Source organism: Harpegnathos saltator, unplaced genomic scaffold (assembly GCF_003227715.2).
Source record: "Harpegnathos saltator strain DR-91 unplaced genomic scaffold, Hsal_v8.6 scaffold58, whole genome shotgun sequence".
NCBI classification, from domain to species: domain Eukaryota; kingdom Metazoa; phylum Arthropoda; class Insecta; order Hymenoptera; family Formicidae; genus Harpegnathos; species Harpegnathos saltator.
In genome coordinates this window covers 2,891,612-2,910,722 of record NW_020230404.1, presented here as the reverse complement: position 1 = coordinate 2,910,722, position 19,111 = coordinate 2,891,612, and the positions used below count along the sequence as shown (strand labels likewise).

General features: G+C 46.9%; 6 protein-coding genes across 14 annotated transcripts; 3 read left to right on the top strand and 3 right to left on the bottom strand.

The window, feature by feature from the left end:
* Positions 1–118: 118 nt before the first annotated feature.
* On the bottom strand, positions 119–2,241 carry Mfap1 (Microfibril-associated protein 1). Its single transcript, XM_011148966.3, has 2 exons — positions 1,997–2,241; positions 119–1,690 (listed from the first exon to the last, which is right to left on the bottom strand). The coding sequence occupies exons 1-2, from the start codon at positions 2,091–2,093 to the stop codon at positions 420–422; spliced, it is 1,368 nt and encodes a 455-aa protein (XP_011147268.1). The 5' UTR covers positions 2,094–2,241; the 3' UTR covers positions 119–419.
* A 182-nt stretch (positions 2,242–2,423) lies between these two features.
* On the top strand, positions 2,424–6,508 carry LOC105187862 (uncharacterized). Of its 4 annotated transcripts, none has more exons than XM_025303821.1 (6): positions 3,155–3,300; positions 3,662–3,878; positions 4,066–4,241; positions 4,352–4,513; positions 4,670–5,030; positions 5,910–6,508. In XM_025303821.1, exons 1-6 carry the CDS (start codon positions 3,247–3,249, stop codon positions 6,065–6,067), a joined length of 1,128 nt encoding a protein of 375 aa, XP_025159606.1. In that variant the 5' UTR covers positions 3,155–3,246; the 3' UTR covers positions 6,068–6,508. The 4 variants fall into 4 exon arrangements, with proteins under 4 accessions (XP_025159608.1, XP_025159606.1, XP_025159607.1 ...); XM_025303822.1 differs by having other exon boundaries at positions 3,194–3,300; positions 3,668–3,878; XM_025303823.1 differs by lacking the exon at positions 3,662–3,878 and having other exon boundaries at positions 2,424–3,300.
* Positions 6,509–6,581: 73 nt separating this feature from the next.
* LOC105187861 (Phospholipase A2 isozyme PA4) lies at positions 6,582–9,406 on the top strand. Its single transcript, XM_011148963.3, has 5 exons — positions 6,582–7,621; positions 7,765–7,979; positions 8,488–8,560; positions 8,666–8,752; positions 9,018–9,406. The coding sequence occupies exons 1-5, from the start codon at positions 7,389–7,391 to the stop codon at positions 9,202–9,204; spliced, it is 795 nt and encodes a 264-aa protein (XP_011147265.1). The 5' UTR covers positions 6,582–7,388; the 3' UTR covers positions 9,205–9,406.
* Positions 8,844–11,481, bottom strand: LOC105187859 (importin subunit alpha-9). 6 transcript variants are annotated; one of them, XM_011148960.2, is made up of 7 exons: positions 10,867–11,481; positions 10,461–10,673; positions 10,201–10,382; positions 9,894–10,098; positions 9,635–9,806; positions 9,413–9,560; positions 8,844–9,184 (listed from the first exon to the last, which is right to left on the bottom strand). In XM_011148960.2, exons 1-6 carry the CDS (start codon positions 11,146–11,148, stop codon positions 9,451–9,453), a joined length of 1,164 nt encoding a protein of 387 aa, XP_011147262.1. In that variant the 5' UTR covers positions 11,149–11,481; the 3' UTR covers positions 8,844–9,184; positions 9,413–9,450. The 6 variants fall into 6 exon arrangements, with proteins under 6 accessions (XP_011147262.1, XP_025159609.1, XP_011147260.1 ...); XM_025303824.1 differs by having other exon boundaries at positions 8,844–9,084; XM_011148958.2 differs by having other exon boundaries at positions 9,437–9,560.
* A 61-nt stretch (positions 11,482–11,542) lies between these two features.
* Positions 11,543–16,077, top strand: pea (ATP-dependent RNA helicase pea). The gene has a single exon (XM_011148968.2). The coding sequence runs from the start codon at positions 11,796–11,798 to the stop codon at positions 15,507–15,509; it is 3,714 nt and encodes a 1,237-aa protein (XP_011147270.2). The 5' UTR covers positions 11,543–11,795; the 3' UTR covers positions 15,510–16,077.
* Positions 16,078–16,195: 118 nt separating this feature from the next.
* On the bottom strand, positions 16,196–19,039 carry LOC105187864 (dnaJ homolog subfamily C member 1). Its single transcript, XM_011148967.3, has 7 exons — positions 18,597–19,039; positions 18,375–18,476; positions 18,059–18,277; positions 17,696–17,940; positions 17,295–17,598; positions 16,983–17,201; positions 16,196–16,868 (listed from the first exon to the last, which is right to left on the bottom strand). The coding sequence occupies exons 1-7, from the start codon at positions 18,756–18,758 to the stop codon at positions 16,803–16,805; spliced, it is 1,317 nt and encodes a 438-aa protein (XP_011147269.1). The 5' UTR covers positions 18,759–19,039; the 3' UTR covers positions 16,196–16,802.
* Positions 19,040–19,111: the final 72 nt, after the last annotated feature.

Sequence of the window (19,111 nt, the reverse complement as noted above, 5' to 3'; positions counted from 1 at the left end):
AGTATTACGTGCCTATGCAATTTTGTTCGTGTATAAAATATATTTGCATATGTATAAATCGTCGTATTGTAATCTATTTCTAAAAACAGGGTCTTGTATGTGTGTGTGTGTGTGTGTGTGTGTGTGTGTGTGTTTGTGTGTGTGTGTGTGTATGGGGCCGACGATATTATACATAAACTAGTTCTACTCATATATTCCATTGCGATGACGTTATATAGATGAATATATCGTTTGTATCTTGTATACATAAGCTGTCGTTCTTAACTTCCATAATTGTTTTTATCGACGCAATGATATTTGTACAAATGTTTCTACATATTTGTATTTACTAAATAAAATAAAACAAAAAAATAGTAAAATAAAATAAAAAGAAGATACAACACACACGCGCGCGCGTGTAGAGTCTCTCGACGTGACACTCAATTATCGGCTTTCCGCTTTTTCAGAGAAGGTCGGTCGAAAACTTGCTTCATACCCGCCGCTTGATTATTGTGAAATTTAAGATTTTGCGCAGTCTCCGATATCCACGGCGAGTCGAATTGCGTGGTATCCTGATCCACCAAGTGAGTGTACTTAGTCCTACCACTGCGCCCGAAATTCTTCACCTGCATGACCTTTGGCAGGATCGTCTTGTCAAAGTGATCTTCCAGGGTGGCACCGGAGAAGTCGCGCTTGAATATATTGTCGTCTTTGTCCAAGTAGAAGGCACCACGATGATAATACTTTTGCAAAAACTTGTATTTCCCCTTGGCCGCTTTATTGGTGATCACTTTCGGGTTCAATCGTGCTTCTTGCCTTCGCTCCTCCTCCGTCATATTGCGTATACGCTCGATCTCCAGACGCTCCTTCTCCATCAGTTCTCTCTCCTCGCGATCTCGCTTGATCCTCTTGAGTTCGCGCAATTTCCACGCCTCGTACTCCACCTCGTCGTTCTCGTCGTCCGTGCAGACGTCGTTCAGTTTGTTCTCCTGCTCGATGTTACCCTTACCGACCTGCGTCTCCTTCCGCACCGCCTCCTCCACCATTCTCAACGTCTGCCGCTTGCGTTCTTCCGCGAGCTTCTTCGCTTCAGTCTCCGCCTGTTTCTGCCGCATCGCCTCCTTCTCCTTCTCCATTACTGTGATCCTATCCTTCTTGCGGACGAATACTGGCTTCAGTCGCGGTCCAGTCTCCTCCTCGGAATCGGTATATTCCTCATAATCCGAGCTTTCTTCCGAGCTCTCGCCCGACCTCTCTTCCTCCTCGCCCTGTATCAATTCCTCCTCTGTGTCCTTCTTGGACAGTACACGCTGCTTCAGAGCCTCTCGCCGCTTTTCTATCTCGGAGTCTGACAGTTCCTCATCCTCGGATGTGTCGGAGCTCTCTAATTTAATTCGCTCGCGTGTCCTCTCTAGCTCGATCTCGATTAACTCGGGCTCGTGTATGTGTCTGTGCCTCTCGGTGCGCACTTCAGTCGGTGCTTCCTTCTGCCGTGTTAATCTTCGTAGACGCGGGTCGTCGTCATCCCTGGTCCTTCCATGCGAATGCGCAGGAACGTCCACGATAGTTTCGCTGTCGTCGTAGCCTTTGAGCGCACGCTTCTCCAGGAAGTCTTCCTCCTCAGACTCCTCATCCGAGCTTGCTGCCGCGTAATCCGGTCGTTTGCCAGAAACATAACGATGCACCTTGACTTTTTTCATCGACAATTCACCTGCAATGGAAAATAAGTTTTTTTTTAGAGGGGATTCAACATGACACATCACACATGTGGATGAGTAGGTATTATCTCAGATATTCGTGCTACAACTAAAGCATACACCAGGACAGTAATTATCACATCTTTTAAAATAACAACGACGAATCTTACGAACGCATTACGCAAATGCATTTTGTTTCTGCGAAATTCGCCGAGGTCTCTCTCTCTCTCTCTCTCTCTCTTCGATGAGAAGAAACATCATAATATATCTGTGTTCTCCGTAGTAGTTAACGTCATTAACAATTCAGCCTTGAGCCTAACCTTTGTCGTTTTTTACAGGCACCGCACCCGCTGTGCTTTGTATCCCCATGGGTGCAGGCGCCAAGGAATTATTCGTCACAAAATAATCCATCATCATCTCGATGCCGTTCCGATGTGGACGTACGTCCACTATTGACTATACGAAAACAAAACCGAACCTCTTTTCTCCTTATCCGCAAACGCGCAAACACATTTGCATCTGCCTACACTCTTTCCTTCCCTCGCGTTAACATTCCGCGTTGCATTTAGGTTAAATTGGAACTTGGAAATTTACATCGATAAACCACTGACGAGGTAATACTAAAGACTGTCAGCCCTGGGCAAATTTTTGTATTGGTAGCCGAGGGCACCGAGGGGCCCGGTGGTAATTCAAGAGCGACGATCGTACCGACTGATTATGAATAGCAAGCCCCAAACTGGGAGAATCGATCGAAGCAAGCGTCCATTGTGTTTAGAATGGGCGCCGCTAATTCGCTGGCGATTCGTGTCGCTCAATTCATGTTATTGGACCCTTTTGCCTGCTCCTCCGAAGCTCCGAGTTAACAAGCATAAAGTACAGCGAAATCGTCACACGTATATTTTATTTTTCTATACACGATGTACCGATCAGTCAGTTCGCTGGGGATGATAAAAATTGTCCGGTAAGGCAAAATTAACGATCGCGGAACGATACTGCCGTTCCAAAATCTGGCTTTTCCATCCTCCGATCGAGTCATATATCGGGGTTCACAGCTTCGGAAGAGTTTGTTAACCAGTGGCGCGGAACGCGCTGTAAAGTATCCCGGTAATACTCGAGATAATTTCCCTGCAAAGGAATGAAAGGAGAACAATTCGTTGTACGTAGATCGAGCCGCGAAGCGCGAGTTTTTTGCTCACGGTTTTTGCTACGCATTGCGGCTATACAGCGTACAGCGCGCGATACGCGTGGTATACTTATTAGCATATCGCAAATTAACTCGATCACCTTGTAAATTTATCTTTCCCTCCCGTCAATTTGTCACATTAGTCGCGTAAAAAGGAAAAGGAAAAATAAGGGAGAAAACAATCGCGAGCTACGCAGCGAGCGACTTTCCAATAATTCTCGCGCGATTTTCAGTGTGTAACAACAGCGACGCGATATAATTCTTCATTCTTTCATTCGCTGTCGGTCGCATATCATCCTGAAGCGAGGCGATTAGCCGTGAATAGGAATGAACGATGAATGACGACCGGCGCGACAGCATGGGCCCGTATCTCTCTCGGTCCTCCCGATGCACAGGTCGCGTCTTTTTGTGCTAACGAGACGGGAAGGAGCCGAACCGCAGGTAAATCAACGCTGTCGCCCGAGATGAAAGATATCACGTTCTCTCTCTCTCTCTCTCTCTCTCTCTCTCTCTCTCTCTCTCTCTCTCTCTCTCTCTCTCTCTCTCTCTCTCTCTCAAGCTACTTCCGCGTCAGTCGTGCCAATCAACGATCTTTCACAATTGTCGCCTCGCCTCTCGCCCCGGATCTCATTTCGCGAGATCGCAATCGCGTGGACGCATAAATTAACAAGTCGAGTAAATTACGTCCACGTAATACATGCGTAACTGCGAAAGAAAAGAACGGGATACTTCTTCAAGCGTCGCGTTGGCAAGAGAAAAAGCGGCAACGGTGCAGTGTACAGTATACACGTACCAATTCAAGGTACAGTCGCGCACGAATGCACGGCGCGCGAAGATGGAAGACCATGCCGCGGCGGAGCTTTTGCGCAGCAGAGCTGAAGGTAGCGACCGGCCGCCGGATAAAGAAAGCCTAAATCCGGCGTTGACCGTGGAACAGGAAACACAATTCACGTGTTCCTTGTACATTTCGCGCGCTGGCGGCGGCCCACAAGACCCCGCAAGAAGCCGCGTAGGCCAGGGTAAGGCACACCGATGGGTGGAGCCGATTCATCTCGAAATACATACGATATTTAATATAAAACTAGACTCTTTCTTTTTTCTTCTTTCTTTCTTTCTTTTCAACCAAGTAAAAACCAAGAGAGGAGAGATATAGGGGCGGCCCGATTGATTCCGCGATTGGTTTCGTCATCACTCGGTTCGACTTAGGTTGCGAGTTGTTGCGATCCCGTCTCGAGGAAGCTATCGCCGCTGCCGCACCGTTCTCGGCTTGGCGAGTCACAGAGACTCCATGCGGCCTGATTGCTGCCTTTGCCAGAGAAAACGACGCCGAGAAACTGCTCCAACGCGACGATCTAGGCCAAGTGTTCGGTACACCTGTACAGGTACTGTAGCGCGGTAAAGTAACTTACGTTACTTCGCGCATTCGGCTGTCGCGTTGGGGGCAATCCTTGTAATCTTTGTAATCAGGCTAATTTAATTTCGCTTGCGTCAGGTAGCACGATTCTCAGCGAAAGACTCCCGGTATCCCGGCCAAGCTGTACTACTGAGAGGCGTGCCGTGGGCTATACCGCTCCAGGATATCGATTCGGCCCTGACGAAGCAAGGAATCGTCGTCGGAAATGTCGAACGCGCGAGGCAATTTGTTCGAGTAGAGGTGATATCGCTCGCTGCTAAATGGCGCGCGTTGCTTGAAATGGATGCAACGCGCGTGCGACAAGCGCGCGCTTCTCGGACGCTTCTCGCCGAAGTGCGAAGTTTCCTTGTAAAAACCATTCTTCGTTGACTCTCGTCGCGTCACTCGCGCACACAGGTTCTCGACGCCGGTCACTACGAGGCCCTACTGCGTCGAGGTCTGGACTTCTTCGGAGCGGCCCGTTTCAACGCTGTCCCGGAGCGCTGGTGGCGCGGTAGCAACAGCACCGGATGCCCCAGCATACCCTCGCAATGTGTACTGAGGCAAGACTGTAACACCTCGGCGACGTCGGACGACGGCGGACAAGTCGCCGACGGGGTATTGCAGTGCTACCGTTGTCAAGGTTTCTGGCACGTGGCTGCCAACTGCCGACACCTTCCACGTTGCGTCCGCTGCGGCGAGCCACACAGCGTCGAATTCTGCCCAAGACCGCGCAACAACCCTGTGTGCTGCCACTGCTCCGGAGCTCATCACGCCGGTAAGTCTCGCACGATGACTCGACTTCTCTCTTCCGTGCTGAGAAACTTGGTGTTTGGCCGTGCGCCATCCGCATACGTGTACATATACGTGTCGGTCGAACAAATGTACAGTATATAAAGTGTTTAACAGTAACCGAGGAGAGGAGGAGACTCCGACGTGGAAAACGCCGATTTCTTATTGGCAAGACAAGACGGGACGAGACACGCAACGCATGCGACAGTCGCTCACAATTCAAGAAGTCTAATTGAGTCGTATTCGCGTGACACACGTGTTCGTTATCGTCTTGCGTCTCTTTGCGCGATAAAATATTGGCTGCGTTCGCAGAAAACGTAACGGTTACAAAAACGGTTGAGTAATTCGTCAACGTTATTCTCGTCTGAATGTAAGGATCAATAGTTACTAAGCGCTTTGTTCTCTGAACGCAACCATTGTTCCATTCATTAACGGGGCATTGACGAAAAGCCGGATACGCGGTCGAGGACAAAATTGGCTATTGGCGGAAGAGTGGCAATTTTTCATCGTGCAAGACACACGGGTGAAATCCATTCGTGGAGTAAATTCTAGTAGAAAATCTCCCTCTCTTTCTCTCTTTGCGAATCATTTGTCGAACATCGCCATGTAAACTACTTCCACCACTCCGTGTTGTCCGTTTTACTAAAGATACTCCGTGCGTATTTATCGTACGAAATTATCGGCGCGCTACCGCATGTTATACCCTCGCCGTACCGTACGTCTCTATACCCACAGCAAACACAATATTACATGCAACGTGCAGTTAGTTAGTTGTAATTTCCTACTCAACAATATAACCGTTATATAACACCATGGTGTTATATAACCGTGTTTGCTGGGTAATCTGCTTCATTTTTTATTACAGGATATAAGCAATGTCCAGTCAGATTGCAACTGTCCAACGCGACGCCCGTGAGCATTACGTTGAACACGGCTCATACGGGAGGTCAATATCCAGCGAGCGCCGTGAACAAATCGAACCACCCTCGCTGGGACAATTCGCTGAGGCAAGGCCACTGCTAAGGGAGATCGAACGTTCAACATCAAGCAAAATTATACACACCGGAACCTATCGACGTGCAGGTCATAAGCATGTTTCAGCACCCGCTTTCGTAACCCGCTTCGGGGTCGAACAGTCGAGCACACATTGCATTGCTCCTGGCGTTGCGCAACCATATTTATCGTTATTAGCCGCGGGCGAAATTTCGCGATACCGCGTATGAAAGTGAAAATACGTTGTATAAATAGTGTCGAGAAGCTCTTTCTCCATCGAGAGAAATTTAACGCTCCACGTGGTACGTAACGCACAACGTGAGACATATTTTACGTTTTACACACGCAAGAGTAGATTGTGCCGCCGCTTCTAACGGCGCTAAAACGGTGGCTCATTTACTGGCACTACAGACAGTACAATCTCGTGTACAATGCTTTTTCTTTTTTCTAGATAAATCCACAAAATATACAGATTGGATTTAGAAACGTTAATCCTGGATGACCTTTGCTAAATCGACGAAAAGTCGTTTCTTCTCCTTGCTCCGCTCCCCTCTTTTCGCGGTGCTCTCCAAAGGCACACAGGACTCCGTGAATTTGTCCAACTATTCGGACAGTCATACACCACACCATTTCGTCCCACTTTCTTCGTCCTAGTCCCCGCGAATGTGGGTCTCCCCACCGGTGTGTCGCTGGCACTAGGTACTGATACTTGACGATCGAGGGAAAGGGAAGGGTACGCGCGGGTGTCGCATCATCGCTCACCATTCGATCGGTCAGTCCAGCCAACCCTGTCCGTGACGGTCTATGCGCGTCTACTGTAATTGTATATAAAGTATCTGCTAAACGGCGTCGTTCTCGCAAAAAATCCAATCGATTCGGTGTGACGCGGTGATGTCGGTGAGTCAATAAAAAGGTAGCTCGTTCCTTCCTGCTATAGCTCTTCGCGTAAAGTGAAAAATATTCAAAGATATCTGCGTGTTTCGTAAGTCACGTAAGTTACGTTAAAATTCGAACACAACATCCCGAAGTAAGTTTTCGCTGGAATTCCTGGAGTTCGAAATTTGGCAAAACGATAGAACGAACAGAATCAATGTGGCGAGGCGAGGGATTGAGAAGAATGATGATGATGATGATGATGATAATATAATGTTTCTCGTGCAGTCTTAGAATCTTCTCCAAAGTGACATAGTACGTAAGTGTAGTAGTAAATAAGCGTGGAGGATGCTGTTCGATATACGGCATCGGTGCTTGCATGTCGCGCGAAAGGAATTTTGAAGCAGCACGAACGAGTTGGGGAAAGTGTAAAATTAAGGTAATGGCGATCGGCGGGATCGATATTTGAAGCGATAAAATGTATTCGATAAACATACGGACGTGCCTTCTTGTCGTGTCGGCGTGCGGCTTAACTGCGCAGCAACCAACATTTTTCAAAAGCACGTTCAAAGGATTAAACGGCCTTACCTCGGGCATTAGCGTGCTCGCGGATAACGAGATAAGAGCAGTTTATTATTACGAACAGACAGTAGCAGTGGTAGACCTCGGCCCGAGGAATGTATTGCACGACTGCAATATCATCGAAGTATAGTAAGTATTTGCTCCATACGTACGAGTCTTTCGAAAAGCTTCAAATATGAAAGATCACTTTTTTTTCGGAGCATTTCATACTTTTTCTCCTCTTGTATCCTCTTGACACGCTATCCTGACACGTATCGCTGACACTCTTTCAGCGAACCGTCAGAGGCTGCCGAAGTTATACGGAACTTGTCTGTGACTTTACATCCACAAGTGGTGTCCTTTCAAGAGATTACAAGACTCATGCAACAATGCGAACTGTTAGATAGCATTCGAGTGGAAACCACGTCCACTTCGCCCACAAACGTACTGAGCAGAGGAACACGTATAGCCGCAAGTTCCATTACATTGCTCTCTGGCATTCTGCCGGGTCAGTTGTTTGTATTAGGGCTTCTGCCGGGTGCTCGCCGCGACTATGTTGTATAGTGACGTCGCAGCGAGAAATGACACGCGGAAAATTCTCATGTGCCGTTTCCAAATAGAAGGATATTACTTGAGAGAATACTTGTGATCGCTAGAGCATACTTGTAAAACTTGCCCCGGAACAAGAACACTACGTTCTTCTCCCTTAATATCTAATCAACAATCATAAAATGTTTGCAACAAGAGTGACCGTTAAAGTGACCTATTAAAGAAGAAAGATAGCGTTCAAAGCATTTTACAAGTGTGTCCTAACGACCGAAAGTATTCTTTCATTAATCAGTTATCCTTCTTTTATTTGGAAACAACACGAATTTTAAATGTGCATTTCCTGACGCTTCTGATGTCATCAATCAAGGCGTTTTCGCGGCGACCACGACCACGAGCTTGCATTTTTCATCGTGCAAGCGATTTATCGCGAAACTTACCAATGAAATCGTATTCGATCCACATTTTAGGAACAAAATGGTGCGGTACCGGTGACATAGCTGAAAGTTATCACGACTTGGGCGACGTACCTTATGTCGACAGGTATTGCTCTCATTATTGAGAGAAGGGGAGGAGAGCGAGAAAAAGAGAGACGATTGCTTTTCGGAAATTTGTGAAATGATCGTTGAATACAAATCTGTTTTCCAGATGCTGTCGCACCCATGACCTTTGTCCCGTAAAGATCCGTGCTCAACAGACTCGATACAACCTCACGAATTATTCCTTATATACCAAGTATGTGCTCATTTTTAGAATTTCAAAATAAATAAATCGCACTTTGCTTCGCTCCGATCTGAGAGTGAAAAAGAGTGTTCTCAGCACAGTATATATTTTGCGACCAAGTCGCACTGTTCAAGAATTTTTATTTTAATATTTTTATCAATCACATACCCAATCAACATAAGTTTGCCAATATCACCTCTATCGAAATAAATGGAGGATTTCGGAGCTACTACTCGCTATAACGCGCGTTCAGACTCAAACGTTTTATCATTAACAGGTCGCATTGTACTTGCGACAAGGGGCTTTATCGGTGCTTGAAGGCTGCCAATCATCCAACCGCAAATCTATTGGGACAAATATATTTCAATATCATCAAGGTAGAGTGCATAGAAGACATGCAGACAAATCAACACATCCCCTCGGAACCGTTAAAAAAATTTGTACCTGTGAAGAGAGAATATTAGTTGTTACAGTGTCGCTTGATATATGAAACCAGCGCGGTTATATTCACAAAAGTTTGCAGCCGTCCAACGAAATTAGATATTACAAAAATCGAAGGGTACAATATTTATACAATGCATTTATACTGCATTTATACTGCATTTATACGTAAAATTTATATACCATGCAATAGGCACTTTTATGAATTGTAATTTTATGAGCATAGTGTACCATGTTAAAGAAGATATATCTTACACATCTCTCTTACTTCACACGTAGTTTCCAATTGACAAGATAGCCTGATCTAACGACGACGAAAAAGGTACGATATCTTTTATACTTTGACCAATGCGGGATAATCGGTGATTGTACAAATTTCCTGCAAAAACAGATAGATTTCTTTTCGACATCTTGCCAAAAAAGCGAAGGAGAAAGAAAAGGAATGGCATGTACCTATTAACCACAAAGCTTCCTTTCTGATATGTACATATCGATGTGACAATAACTTGTCGAATAAAGCACAGAGATCTTCCTGCGAATATTTTGGATTTCTCAGAAGAATGTCTATTTTATCCTCGTAAGAGTTACACAACGCATTGGCCAGTATACGTATGGATGCTGTGATCTAAAAAAAAACGACGAAAAGAACTGAAATAATATTTCAAAATTATATCGAAAAAGCATCTTGTACTTTTGTCGCGCGGATAACAACCTCGTTGACATCAGCTGTCTCATCCGAGCCAGAGTGATGAAGATAATCAACAACTTGTGACAAAATAGACGAGTCTAAGAAATGCGGATGTACGGCGAATACAGTCGAGGAAGATAAGAGGGCTAACAGCCAAACAAAATTTGAATCCTTATACAGAAGACTCCGTTTTACAGTAGCTTGGACAAGCTCTGACATTTCGTTGTCTCTATGAATATTAAAGATACGTTAGACTACCTACTTGTAAGCTTCATCTCTTGCATTTGTGTCGTTGACTTGAATACAGAATGACTGAGAATACATTACTTACGATATGTCGTGAAATCCTATGTATACATAATGTAAAACTGCATATATTACAGAGGGATAAATTGCATTGTCACAATTGTTTAATAATAAAATCAAGTGTTTCAGACAATGTTGCGCATGTAGAATAGAGAAAGCTCTGCCGCTTCCTGCGATTAAGTTGCCAATTGTCCAGATACACACGTCCTAATAAACTAAAAGTTAAAACTCTGAAACAATTCGTTTGTAAGCAATTCGACTCAGTGTCACTCGACGACAGCTCACCAGCAATGCATAGTTTAAGCTTTCCAGCTCAGTGAGCAAATATGGAATGACAGCTTTCCCTAATGCTGTACAGGCTTTTACATTTCCAAGCGCAATGTTGCAGCAGCAATTTGCTGCGTATAACTGGAGGACTGGATTGTTGCCGGAAAGATCACGTATCAAGCCCGACAAGCTTTGATCTACATTTAAGAAGGAATCGATATTCTCCTCACGCTGAAAAAAATGTACGAGAAATTGCGAGTAACGTTACATATCAATTTGTTACTCACTTAGCTTTAAGGTCCACCAGCTACAAACATGATGGCGATCCTGCGTATAATACGCAAGCGAAATTTGTTGTGTTTAGCTAATTACTTATATTGTGTTTAGTTAATTACTTATATTGATTGGTATCCGTAGAATGTACCTGAATAAGGGCGTTGGGCAAATATCTGTAGTCCTCGAGGGATATTCTTTTCCTCTTGAGAAACCTCGCTCTTTCATTGACGTAATCAATCGGGAAGAATGCATTCTCGATAGATTCCCCTAAGCCTGTACGATTCTTATTCCAGGCAGAGATACGATCCTTCTTTCTCTTCGTTAGAGCAGCTTCACGCAAACCTATTCGAACTACCTCAAACGTGTTATTGTCGTCCGACCTGACGGGTTCTTTGGACTCGTCTATCTCTCGATCACCGATGGTTTGCATCTTGAAATGAACTCGATGAGATCCTCCTTAATGTGAACTGTGAAGTCGATCAAATTCTCGTTCCACAATCGTACTCAGTATCGCACACTTTGTGTGCGTTCGGTTAGATTAGGTTAAAAATTTTAAATTGGCCAGAGATTCAAACGCCCGTTTCTCTCATCTCGTCATATGTGGTCTGTTCTTTTTAGCCGCACTACTGAACTGGTGCGATAAGTTGAAGTGAGAAAAAATATAGTTATCTCATATTTCTAACCTTATTATACTAGTTGTGCAGTGCAGCTAAAAAGAACAGACCAATAATACACAACACGCGAGCAACGCGCGATAGGATTCGCGTCGTTTATCGATCGAGCGACCGAATCTTGCCATCGAATTGAGGCAAGTGGACGGAAACACATAGCTGGCGCTATATCTGAGTAGAGTGAAGCTGAGTAGATGGCGCGATATCCGTCTTTTCGTTTCTTCTTTTTCTCTTGGTTTCCTCTTCATTTCTATTCAAGGCGTCGTTCAAGGCAGCGTGCGTACACAAGAGTGCAAGGGAGTGAGAGCGCGATAAACAGAACCTTACCGCAGTAAGGTTATACAAGATTACGCGTACACATCGGTGTCGTACGATCGAAAATTGTCGATTGTCGTCGTCTACAATAATGGAGGAAGTTGGAAAGCTGGAACATCTGTCTCTGGTGTCGAAAATTTGCACGGAACTGGAGAATCATCTGGGTCTGAACGACAAAGACTTGGCCGAATTCATTATTCATTTGGCCGAGAAGAACAACACATTCCCGACGTTCAAGAAGGTACTGATCGAGAATGGAGCAGAGTTTTCGGATTCTTTTATGGCTAATCTCCTGAGGATAATACAGCATATGAAACCTGCCAGAATTTCCGCCGGTGAGTCATCTAATCCCATGAGTAATCCCATGAGTAAGGATGAGCTGGCGCTAAGATTTCCCGCGTTAGCACTGCCGAACGAGGATACGCAGCGCCCTAGTGGTGCTAAAGATACCAACGATGAGGACGTCGTTAATGACGTGATGGCTTCGCTGGAGGCGTTCGCGCCGTCGAGCAAAAAGAAGCAAGCAAGAGTCGCGAGCAACGACAGGAGCAACAACAACGGGAGCAGCGGCAATAGCGAAAAGAGGAGCAAACGCGCGAGAAGGAGTCGCAGCAGGAGCAGGAGCAGAAGCAGAAGCAGAAGCAGAAGCAGAAGCAGATCGCCGCGCGACAGAAGGAGACGCAAGGAGAGACGGCACCGATCCAGATCGCGTTCTAGATCCCGTCCTCGTCACCGATCCAGAGATCGTACGCGCGGAAGATCCTGCAGATCGCGAGAGCTCCGAAGATCGTTGTCGCGCGATCGCAGGGACGGGGGCGGTAGGTACACGAGGAGGAAACTCGACGACGGCGAGCGTGGCCGAAGATCGAGATCCATGGAGGAGCTGTCTATGGAGCCAGAGGTGGGTAAGATTTATGCGGGCAAGGTGGCGAACATCGTGCCGTTTGGCTGTTTCGTGTCGCTGGAGGGTCTGAGACGCAGGCTGGAGGGCCTGGTGCACATCTCCCAGTTGAGAAGAGAGGGTCGCGTGGCTAACGCGAGCGACGTAGTCTCCAGAGGGCAGCGGGTCCTCGTGAAGGTCCTCAGTATCGGCGGGCAGAAGGTGTCGCTGAGCATGAAGGATGTGGACCAGGAGACCGGCAGGGATCTGAATCCCGTGGCGGCGGCGGCAGCGGCGGCGGCGGCAGCGGCGGCGGCGGCCGTCGCCAAGGCCGAGGAGGACGAGAAGCACCTGCGCAATCCGGACCGGCCTGCGTCACTGTTGGAGCTGCAGGGCAACTACGACGAGGACGAGACGTATTCGCGCAAACGCGTGCAACGACTGTCGTCGCCGGAGAAGTGGGAGATCAAGCAGATGCTGGCGGCGTCGTGCATCGATAGGAGCGAGCTGCCGGAGTTCGACACAGAGACGGGCGTCCTGCCGCGCGAGGACGACGAGGAGGAGGACGTGGAGATCGAGCTGGTGGAGGAAGAACCGCCGTTTCTGCACGGCCATGGGAGAGCGCTGGGAGACCTCAGTCCCGTGCGCATCGTAAAGAATCCGGACGGCTCGCTGGCGCAGGCGGCGATGATGCAGAGCGCCCTGGCGAAGGAGCGTAGGGAGCAGAAGATGCTGCAACGCGAACAGGAGATGGACTCCGTGCCCACCGGATTGAACAAGAATTGGATAGACCCGTTACCGGAGGCGGAGAGCAGAACCCTGGCGGCGAACATGCGCGGCATCGGGCTGCAGACGCAGGACCTGCCCGAGTGGAAGAAGCACGTGATAGGCGGCAAGAAGTCGTCGTTCGGCAAAAAGACCAATCTGACCCTTCTGGAGCAACGGCAGAGCCTGCCGATCTACAAGCTGCGCGACGACCTCGTGAAGGCCGTGACGGACAATCAGATACTGATCGTTATCGGCGAGACCGGCTCGGGCAAGACCACGCAGATCACGCAGTACCTGGCGGAGGCGGGCTTCACGGCGCGCGGTAAAATCGGCTGCACGCAACCGAGGCGAGTGGCGGCGATGAGCGTGGCGAAGCGCGTGGCCGAGGAGTTCGGCTGCTGCCTGGGCCAGGAGGTCGGCTATACCATCCGTTTCGAGGACTGCACCGGGCCGGAGACCAACATCAAGTACATGACCGACGGTATGCTGCTGCGCGAGTGCCTGATGGACCTCGACCTGAAGACGTACTCGGTGATCATGCTGGACGAGGCGCACGAACGTACGATCCACACTGACGTGCTGTTCGGCCTGCTGAAGCAGGCGGTCGGCCGACGGCCCGACCTCAAGCTGATCGTCACTAGCGCCACCCTGGACGCCGTCAAGTTCTCGCAGTACTTCTTCGAGGCGCCGATATTCACCATACCTGGTCGTACCTTCGAGGTCGAGGTGATGTACACGAAGGAGCCGGAGACGGACTACCTGGACGCCGCGCTCATCACCGTCATGCAGATCCACCTGCGCGAGCCGCCGGGCGACATACTGCTGTTCCTCACCGGCCAGGAGGAGATCGACACCGCCTGCGAGATACTCTACGAGCGCATGAAGTCGCTGGGCCCGGACGTGCCGGAGCTGATTATCCTGCCGGTCTACTCGGCGCTGCCCTCGGAGATGCAGACGAGGATATTCGAGCCGGCGCCGCCCGGCTCGCGCAAGGTCGTCATCGCCACGAACATCGCCGAGACCAGCCTGACGATCGACGGTATCTACTACGTGGTAGATCCGGGCTTCGTCAAGCAGAAGGTCTACAACTCCAAGACCGGCATGGACAGTCTGATCGTGACGCCGATCAGCCAGGCGGCGGCGAAGCAGCGCGCCGGCAGGGCTGGCAGGACCGGGCCCGGTAAGTGCTATCGGCTCTACACGGAACGGGCGTATCGCGACGAGATGCTGCCCACGCCGGTGCCGGAGATTCAGCGCACGAATCTGGCCACGACGGTGCTGCAGCTCAAGACCATGGGCATCAACGATCTGCTGCACTTTGACTTCATGGACGCACCGCCGGTGGAGTCGCTCATCATGGCGCTGGAGTCGCTGCACAGCCTGAGCGCCCTGGACAACGAGGGTCTGCTGACGCGGCTGGGCCGGCGAATGGCCGAGTTCCCGCTGGAGCCGAACCTCTCCAAGATGCTGATCATGAGCGTGCACCTGCAGTGCTCCGACGAGATTCTCACCATCGTCAGCATGCTGTCCGTGCAGAACGTTTTCTACAGACCCAAGGACAAGCAGGCTCTGGCCGATCAGAAGAAGGCCAAGTTCAATCAGGCCGAGGGTGATCACTTGACTCTGCTGGCTGTCTATAACTCGTGGAAGAATAACAAACTGAGCAACGCCTGGTGCTACGAGAACTTTGTGCAGATCAGGACACTGAAGCGCGCCCAGGACGTGCGCAAGCAGCTGCTGGGCATAATGGACCGGCACAAATTGGACGTGGTGTCGGCGGGGAAGAACACGGTGCGAATACAGAAAGCGGTGTGCTCTGGCTTCTTTAGGAACGCCGCGAAGAAGGACCCGCAAGAGGGATACAGAACGCTGGTGGACAGCCAAGTTGTTTACATTCATCCGAGTAGCGCGTTGTTCAATCGCCAGCCGGAGTGGGTCATCTATCACGAGCTAGTGCAGACCACCAAGGAGTACATGAGGGAGGTGACGACCATCGACCCCAAGTGGCTGGTGGAGTTTGCGCCGGCGTTCTTCAAATTTAGCGATCCCACCAAGCTCAGCAAGTTTAAGAAGAATCAGAGACTGGAGCCACTTTATAACAAGTACGAGGAGCCGAATGCTTGGAGGATATCCCGAGTTCGTAGGAGACGCAATTGAATGACATTGCGATTACGCAATTCGCGAGTACACATTATTGTAAAGGTTGTTTCGTCAGTTTCGCGCATGTGCGCGCGTGTACATACTACATGTGACGTGTTTTTCTATCTTTTTCATTCCAAAATATCATCATACACGTATCTGCGAAAGCTTCAAAAAATTCTGAATGATTCGAAATGGCATTTCCGATTTTTCTTTCGTGCGATGACACAAAAAGAAAGATCAACAATGACAAGAGCTGATGGAACTGAATGAAAGATACTTTCATTTCGCATGTGTAGCATGTAACAAACGAAAGTAGTTTCGATGCGTGTGAAAAGTATCATCTCGCTTCATCATTAGGAAACAAGTAACGAAAACAATCTGTAATGTTTGCCAAGATATCGATCGATATTTTATTATTGTTATAAACTGTAAACAGACATTATAGAAAGTGATGAAATGTATGCAACTATTGAATTATATACAAGGATGCAAGAATGCAGTTGTAAGACGAGCATTATTTACAGACAGCTACGTGTATATACTTGTAAATATTCTGTAAATATACAGGTCATAAAAGTATCGACTCACGTTACATTATACCTCCGGTATTTGTTGATATATGTGTGTGTGTGTGTGTGTGTGTGTGTGTGTGTGTGTGTGTATGTGTATATTAGTACCTGCTTTGGTAAAGTTTATACGATATAAATTCTAATAGTCTTCATTTCAAATTCAGTCTTTTAGAAAAAAGAGGACAGATTTGAGATTGTAAGTTTTCAGTCTTTTTTTCCCTCTTGATGGATTATTAAATTTATTAAATAAATACATTCTCGATAAACATTTAATAAGATGACACGGAAAAACATTCATTTTCCCTTTACTCTCGATACTCTCCTTTCCTCCCCTCCCCCCCCTCTCTCTCTCTCTCTCTCCATCTTTCCCATCGTTAGATTTACCATTGCACTGTCGATAATAAAGTCGATTGTTCACGAACGCATACACGCACATACAACGCGAAACACGATTGAAATATTTCTTGTATATAAAAGAATCTGCGTAGGAAATTTATATAGGTAATTTTTCAAGAAAGACAAACTCGTACATCTTGCAATCAGCAAATGTCACTGTTCACTTTCGTATGAAATTTCTCGCTTGTAATATGATTCACTGAGAGAAAGAGAAATATTATCTTTCTTTCCTTTCTCTCATATAGTCCAGTAATACTATTTCTTGGCTCGACGATATAAAGTATATCCCCGGGGGAAAAAAGAAAGAAAAAAGGGGAGAAAACAGTATTCTATACAAGTTGAACTATGAAGTTTGTTGCTTCTTCTTCACTAGCTCCACCAATTGCCTGTAGCGCGCTTGGCATTCATCCTGTAGGCAACAATTGCAAGAGTTACGGCAGGTAAAATACAGGTAGAATTCATTTCAATAGACCGCGTTTCAATGTCGACTCAAAACAGGTACTCTCTGCAAGTAATGTCATACCTTTGTCTTCCCTTCGATGCAATTTGCAATCTTTTCCCACCTATCTACAGAAGCACCTTTAGGGTATTTCGTTAGAGCCGCCTCTAACGCACGTTGTTGTTCTTGACTCCATTCAGCGGTGTTCGCGGTATTTTCAATGCGGGTCTTAATCTTCTTTGGTCTCTCTTCCGCAAGAATCTCCTCCGCTGGCTCGCCAGGCTTTAAGCCTTCGTCTTTTATCTAACAAGATCAAATACACACAAATGTCAGTGAGCAAGACGTTCTCTCAGTATAAAATATTCTCAAGAAAAACGCACAGTTAACGAAAACAACCTTTTTAGCCATATGCGTAACTTCTGCGACAGTACGATTCATAATAGTCGCAATTTTCTCCCATCGCTCCGGAGTTCCGCCAGGATACTTCTTTACATACTTTATTAGTTCTAATATGTCACTGTCAGTCCATAAGCCACCCGACAGCGTCGGCTTTTCGCACACATGATTCGTGTAATCACAGTCCTTCTTTATCGACTCTTTAATAGTACTACCGCTTCTTTCCTGCGGAGTAAAACCAGCCCTACGTTTCCTAACTCCACGCGACACTACTTCCGGCTCAGATTGCTCGTTCTCTTGCGCTCTAGAATAATGTTGTTGAATCTATTATTATTCTTACTTTCTCTCATGTCATGTCCGAGTCAAACAAGTCGCAATGTATGAGAAACTGCTGTACTCACGATGCCTCTTCCTCCTCTTGCTTCTTCCTTTCCTGTCTATCTTTCAACAGTTGCATCGTAAGGCGAATAGTAGATGGTATAGCTATTATGGAACCTATCAGCCACCTTGGCAATTGGAACGGAAGAGTGTTCCATATAGTTGGAGTGGGAATTTTTTCCAAGATGTCAGCCAAGTCTGGGACATCCATTTTGCTCTTTCTACTTTTCTTTTGCATTTTCTGAAGCTTGCTACCTAAAACTTGCTCCTGCAATTGCAACACAACATATATATATATATATATATATATATGTACATATATTTATACATATACATGATCTTTACATAAGAGGCAATAACTCCAAAGGCACAAAATTGGCACTTACATAAGTGTATCGTTTTTCAAAGTACGCCGCCCATGCTACAAGATACTGTCCTATTGTAATAACTGTAAACAAAATGACACTCATCTCCAATAGTCCCATTTTCCGCACATGGCGGTAATAATACACCGCTGATCGCCAATTTGGCAAACCATTGACCAGCACATTGTCATATCGTTGCCTCTTTCCAGGATCCTTCAAAATATCATAAACGGCAACTAGCTGCAAGGCAAAAGTACGGTAAACTACCAATTTCAATAATTTCCATATCTTTCGCCCCTCCGGGCCCCCCCGCCCCTTTTCTTCTCCTCTAATCTACCTTTCTAAATTGTTGTTCTGCATCCTCTGCAGAGTTTTTGTCTGGGTGCAACTGCAACGACAGACGTCTGAAAGCTTTCTTGATCTCGGAGGCGTTCGCAGACTAAGAGGAAAAAAATGGTTTGTTAAATGTTAATTGTAAAAAATATACGCATCGTTGCACATGTTGTACTTTCGCCAAACGTTTTACGTCTAAGTATGTTATATACTGCGGAAAATGTACCTGCGTAACACCCAGCACTTCGTAGAAATTTTGATTGACCTCCTCGACCACATCGAACACCTCCAATTCGTCGTTGTCCCACGCTTGGGAAAATCTAAATACGCTCAGAAAATAGAAAATTTCAAACGTGATCAACGGTACGTTCATTTTTGTCCACTGCATCTAGACATAGCTATTGATACACGCGCGTTTCTTCGGTATGTTGTGCGAAAATTGAATTTTACTACTAGGACATAGCGTTGCTTTTCAGTGAGAACTCTTTTCGGCGACGCGGAGAATCAGGTTAGAAGCTCCTTTTTGACGTAGCTGCCACATTGCAATTATTCTCTGTCCTCTGTGCGTTCTGATATTCACTGTCGGTATCGAAATTATATAGTTTGTGTCACGTATGCTATAGTCTCTTTCGTAGTACCGCCAGCGAATAAAATTCGATCGCACGCGGCGATTGCCCCGTTTATGTGATACGTCGAGATGGAGATGGGGGGCGATGTTGCACGACCGATCGAAATTGATTC